This window comes from Dipodomys ordii, unplaced genomic scaffold (genome assembly GCF_000151885.1).
Source record: "Dipodomys ordii isolate 6190 unplaced genomic scaffold, Dord_2.0 Scaffold2, whole genome shotgun sequence".
Classification (NCBI taxonomy): domain Eukaryota; kingdom Metazoa; phylum Chordata; class Mammalia; order Rodentia; family Heteromyidae; genus Dipodomys; species Dipodomys ordii.
The window spans coordinates 623,977-629,675 of record NW_012267218.1 but is presented as its reverse complement, the minus strand read 5'-3'; the positions used below and the strand labels follow the sequence as shown (position 1 = coordinate 629,675).

The following is a 5,699-nucleotide window of genomic DNA, read 5'->3' as shown; positions in this document are numbered from 1 at the left end:
GTGCACAGCGAGGGCTGGGGGAGCAGGCGGGGCTGTGTGCGGCTGGACAGGGCCGTGGACCGGCTGCACTGTCTCACAGCAGACGTGCCTGTGGTCCCATACGGGGTAGCCATTCACAAGTCAGGAAAGGAGGGAAAGAAGGGAGGTGGACGGGGGAGGGAGGGATTTTCTGGACAATGCCATACTCGGCCTGAGAGAAGAAAATCCACGGGAGGAAAGAGCAGCCATGGGTGGAGGCTGCACAGGACCGGCCTCTTCCAGCGAGTCCCAGAGCCAGGCCGAGAGCCGGGGCCGGGCCGCCCCCAGACCTGCGGCCAGCCGTGGCCCTGAGCCCGCATGCGCATGCGCTCTGCACTCTCTGCTTCCAAAGCGTTGTGGGAAGGGACACGAATTCCATCCCAGTTAGGCGGGCTGGGTGTGGTGACCCGTGATTCATTCCTGCTGTGCGCTCAGGTCTGGGCTCTGTGCGGGTGCCTGGCTCCTGCCCACTGGCTCCTGCCCACAGCTGCCCCTCACTTGGCCACGGGCCCAGACTCCTCGCCAGCATTTCTGTCCTGCTCTTCTCTTACCACCAATTGCCTGGTACCTGCAGCCCCTGCCCCCTGACCCCCTCTCTCCTCCTCCTCCTCCTCCTGAGAGAAGCTGTCTCGAGCATCAAAAAACGTGGTGGTGTCCTCTTGGTGCCTTTGCTCCGCCAGCTCTGCCCTGGCCTCGGTGCTCTTGCTCTTCCTGGTGGGCGAGGAGAACCCCAACTTCGGCAGATGGAGCCAGCCTGGCTTCTCCGGCTTCTTGGGCAGCTCCGCCTCGGTCCGGGCCCCGGGCTGCGTCTGGATGGGGGTAGATCTTGGGGTGTCATCCCTGGGCTCGGCACCAGTCTCATCCGTGGAAGAAAACCCGATGCTCGGAAGCCAAGACCACAGCAGACCAGAAGACTTCCTGCTGGCTGGCTTCTCTTCCGGAGCCCAGTCTTGGCCTGCCAGCGGGGTCGCTGCCTCCTCCCAGCTGTCCTCGGGAAACTCCAGGATTTCTGCAGGCTCCTCGTCGGAGCCGTGGTCTGCAGACTGGGTGCCCATGGGCTCCTCGGGCAGCCCGGACAGGGCGACGCTGGCAGACACCATCTCAAACGGCTCTGTGGCATCGGGCTGGGGCTCTGCAGGCCAGGGGTCCATGCCTGGGGTGGCTGAAGCGGGAGCCCCCCCCAAGCCCCCCGGGGCCCCCGAGCCCAGAGCCCCCGTGTGGATGCTGGCCTGCATGCAGGGCTCTGCACCTTTCACCTTCAGCAAGGAAAATCCGTAGGAAGGAACCTGCGTCACGGACGCCGGGATCTCTGATTCCCGCACGATCTGCGTGGAAAATCCCGCAGCGGTGGCAACACCAGCATGCTCTCGTGTCACCCTGCTGCGTACAATGACCTCTTGGCTCTGGCCCGGAGCCCCCTGGATACGCACCTTGACTTTAGAAATTGGGGGTGCCTCTGAGGAGAGGGGTGCAGGAGGCTCCCCGGTGTCCTCGGCGTCGGCCCGCAGGCGCCTGGCCCCCCACAGCCCAGGCTGGTCCCGGTCGGCAGCGGCCCAGGCACCGGACTCCGTGTCGTCCCTCACCACTGGGAAGAACACCGCCTCAGAGCTGGGGGCCGGCCACGAGAACCTGGGCACCTTTAGCTTCGGGAAGCTCACGGTCAGCACGGAATCCTCCCAGAGCCGGTCCACGCCCACCACGGAGACCTGTGCCGGTGCGTCTGTGCAGGAAGCCGTCAGCTTCACAGGCCCTTCGGGGATGAGGGAGCCGGGGCCTTTGGGCCCGGGCGGAGGCCTCTGGGCGACCTCTCCTTCGGGAGCCTTGGGTTCTGAGTCTCCCGTGCGGGGCGGCTGCGGGGGGAGGGAGGCTGCTGCCAGCCCGGTGGGGGCCTCGGAGCGGGGCACATCGCTCTGTCCCACGGCTGCTGTGGGCAGGGGCGGCTGCAGGCCGGGGTGGTCCTGGCTTTGGACAGGTGTGAGCGCGGCGTGCGGGGGGCTGGGCGGAGCGGTCACAGGCAGCCTCGCCTCCAGGGGCTCAGGGGACACCGCCGCCTCCACGTTTGGCCCGAGAACTGGCGGCGGCGTGTGCGAGTCAGGGGCAGGCAGGGGCAGCTGGGCTGCATCCTGTCCTGCGGCCCCGCCCTGCTCCTGGGATGAGGAGCGTCGGAAGCCAGGAAGTCGGAGCTTGGGCATTTTGAGCCGGCGCTGGTGCGCATCGGTGGGCGCCTCGCGTGGTGGCCTCCCGGCAGGGCTGGCCTCGGGCTGTCTGCAGGGAGACTGGACAGGGTCTTCGGGTGGGAGGACAGTCCCCTCCACACAAGACGGGCTGGCTGACAGGTCCCCAGGCTCAGGCGGTTTGCGGTCAACGGTGACAGCTGAGTGACCTTCAGGAAGGGGCTGGTCAGCGTCACAAGGCTTCCTTTCCATCTTGGCGGTGGAAGCTCTGAGACTGGGTTTGGCAAAGCCCAAGCTGGGGGTGTGGTCGGGTGCCATCTGGAGGCTCACACCATCTCCTTCCGAGAGACCCTCTTTGGTGCCGTCACCCAAAGCAACCCCCCGGGCACGGTCACCCCCTGAGGCTTCCGAGTGTCCTGCGGCCGGGCCCCTTGGAAGAGCGGGCCCGGCGTCTCCCTGCGGCGCGCTGGCTGGCCCCTTAGAGGCCTTCAGCTTCGGAAGAGCCACTCTGCACAAGGCGAACCCCGGCTTCTTGGTCCTGCCCTTCTCCCCACCCTTGTCTGAAGGAACGCCGGAATTTGCTTCGTCCTGGGACAGCTGAGCACAAGGCGGAGGCAACGCCTCGTCTGACTCCAAGGGGACGGGCGTGGCGGGGTCCCCCGCAGAACTCCCCAGGGACCCAGGCCACTCCGGCACTTTCTTTGGAGACTGATGGAAAGATGGCAGTATGAAGCGGGGTAATTTGAAAGGACTGCTTTTGCCAGGCTCTACAGGAACTTCATCTGTAGTGACCCCGGAGGAACCAGCCGGCTGCTGAGCGGCGTCTGCCCCCGGGCAGGAATGTGGGCCGGACGCCAGGGACGCATCGCAGGGGCAACGCCACGGTTCAGAACCAGGAGGAGAAGCCGAGGGCTCCGCGGCTTGAGGACCCGCGTGGTGACTCGGCACAGCGGGGCTGCGGACAGTGAACTTGGGTTTATGGAATTTAGGAAAAGAAATCCGAACACCAGAGGGTGGAACAGAAATATCAGGACCATGGTCCTCAGAAAGACCGACAAACACATGGCAGACCTCGAATTCTTGTTTGGCCGAGGGCAGCACCGCAGGGGTCCTCAGGTCCCCCTGGACGGAGGTCAGGCCTGCTGAGCCCCGCACGGTGGGTGCCGACACCGCCAGAGCAGCCGCCCGGGGCTTGCCGGGCGCGGACACACCCAAGGACGGCCTCTTGAACATGGGCATTTGGAACTTGCTGTCTTTGGTGGACACATCCTTGTCCCCCAGGACGAGGTCCCCCTCCAGCTTAGAATCGGGGACCTCAATGTCCACTTCCATGCGGGGCAGAGACACCTCCAGAACGGGGGATGCCACCTCAGCCTGGGAGCCCTTCACATCCAGCTTGGGGCCCTTGATATCAACTTGGGGGCCCTTGAGGTCCACTTTGGGCATCTTCAGGATGGGCATCTGAGCCTTGGGCAACTGACCTTTGAGGTCAGCTCTGGCAGACTGGGCAGCCAGATCTCCCGCTGGCAACTGGCCCTCGGGGAGCTCCACGGCCACCTGGTCCAGCTTGGCCTCAATTTCAGCAGAGGACAGCTGAATGCTGACCTCAGGGGTCTTCAGGTCCCCATGGACAGAGAGCAGGTCCACGTCACCCTGCACCTTGGGCACTGACACCTCCACCGCGGCCCGTGAAGGCTTGCTGGGTGCCGACAAACCAAAGGATGGCATCTTGAACTTGGGCATTTTGAGCTTGCTGACTTTGGTGGACATGTCCTTGTCTTGGAGGACCAGGTCCCCTTCCAGCTTGGCACTGGAGGTCTGGCTGTCCATTTCCATGCTGGGCAGAGCTACCTCTAGATCGGGGGTGCCTGCTTCAGCCTTGGGGCCCTTGATGTCCAGCTTGGAGCCCTTGATGTCCACCTGGGTACCCTTGAGGGACACTTTGGGCATCTTCAGGCTGGGCATCTGCACCGTGGGCAGGTGGCTCTTGAGTCCAGCTCCAGTACTCTGGCCTGCCAGCTCTCCCTCAGGCAGCTGGCCCTCAGGGAGCTCTATGGCCACCTGGTCCAGCTCGGCCTCAATTTCAGCAGAGGACAGCTGAACGCTGACCTCAGGGGTCTTCAGGTCCCCGTGGACAGAGGGCAGGTCCACGTCACCCTGCACCTTGGGCACTGACACCTCCACCGCGGCCCGTGAAGGCTTGCTGGATGCCGACAAACCAAAGGACGGCATCTTGAACTTGGGCATTTTGAGCTTACTGTCTTTGGTGGACATGTCCATGTCTCTGAGGGCCAGGTCCCCTTCCAGCTTAGCACTGGGGGTCTGGATGTCCATTTCCATGCTGGGAAGAGCTACCTCTAGATCAGGGGTGCCTGCTTCAGCCTTGGGGCCCTTGAAGTCCACTTTGGGCATCTTCAGGCTGGGCATGTGCACCTTGGGCAAGTGACCTTTGAGGTCAGCTCTGTCGATATGGCCCAATAGCTGTCCCTCAGGCAGCTGGCCCTCAGGGAGCTCTATGGCCACCTGGTCCAGCTCGGCCTCAATTTCAGCAGAGGACAGCTGAACGCTGATCTCAGGGGTCGTCAGGTCCCCGTGGACAGAGGGCAGGTCCACGTCACCCTGCACCTTGGGCACTGACACCTCCACTTCACCCTCTGAGGGCTTACTGGGCACCGACACACCGAAGGACGGCATCTTGAACTTGGTCATTTTGAGCTTGCTGTCTTTGGCGGCCATGTCCTTGTCCTCCATGCTCAGCTCCCTGTCCAGCTTGATACCTGGGGCTTGCATGTCCACCTGTAGGTCAGGGGTGGTGCCTGCTTCAGCCTTGGGGCCCTTGATGTCCACCTGGGGGCCCTTAAGGGCCACTTTGGGCATCTTCAGGCTGGGCATTTGCATCGTGGGCAGGTGGCCGCTGAGTCCAGCTCCAGGGGGCTGGCCTGCCAGCTCTACCTCAGGCAGCTGGCCCTCGGGCAGAGTCACAGCCACCTGGTCCAGCTTGGCCTCAATTTCAGCAGAGGGCAGCTGAATGCTGACCTCAGGGGTCTTCAGGTCCCCGTGGACAGAGGGCAGGTCCACGTCACCCTGCACCTTGGGCACTGACACCTCCACTTCACCCTCTGAGGGCTTGCTGGTCAACGACACACCAAAGGATGGCATCTTGAACTTGGGCATTTTGAATTTGCTGTCTTTGGTGGACACATCCTGGTCTTTGAGGGCTAGGTCCCCTTCCAGCTTGGCACTGGGGGTCTGGAAGGCCACCTCCACGCTGGGCAGAGCTACCTCTAGATCAGCGGTGCCTGCTTCAGCCTTGGAGCCCTTCATGTCCACCTGAGGGCCCTTGAGGTCCACTTTGGGCATCTTCAGGCTGGGCATCTGCACTTTGGGCAGCTGACCCTTGAGGTCAGCTCCAGTAGACTGGCCCACCAGCTCTTCCTTGGGCAGCTGAACCTCTGGCAGCTTTACGGTCACCTGGTCCAGCTTGGCCTCCACTTTGGCAGAGGGCAG

The 5,699-nt window shown here is 63.6% G+C and overlaps 1 protein-coding gene across 1 annotated transcript in view; it reads right to left on the bottom strand.

Moving 5' to 3' along the window:
* Positions 1–5,699, bottom strand: part of Ahnak2 (AHNAK nucleoprotein 2) — a 40,112-nt gene that overhangs the window by 15,377 nt on the left and 19,036 nt on the right. Inside the window, exons 11-12 of the mRNA XM_013012767.1 lie at positions 517–5,678; positions 309–411 (exon numbers count right to left, since the gene is read on the bottom strand). Coding sequence (XP_012868221.1) covers positions 309–411; positions 517–5,678 — 5,265 coding nt within the window. The remainder of the gene's footprint in view (positions 1–308; positions 412–516; positions 5,679–5,699) is intronic.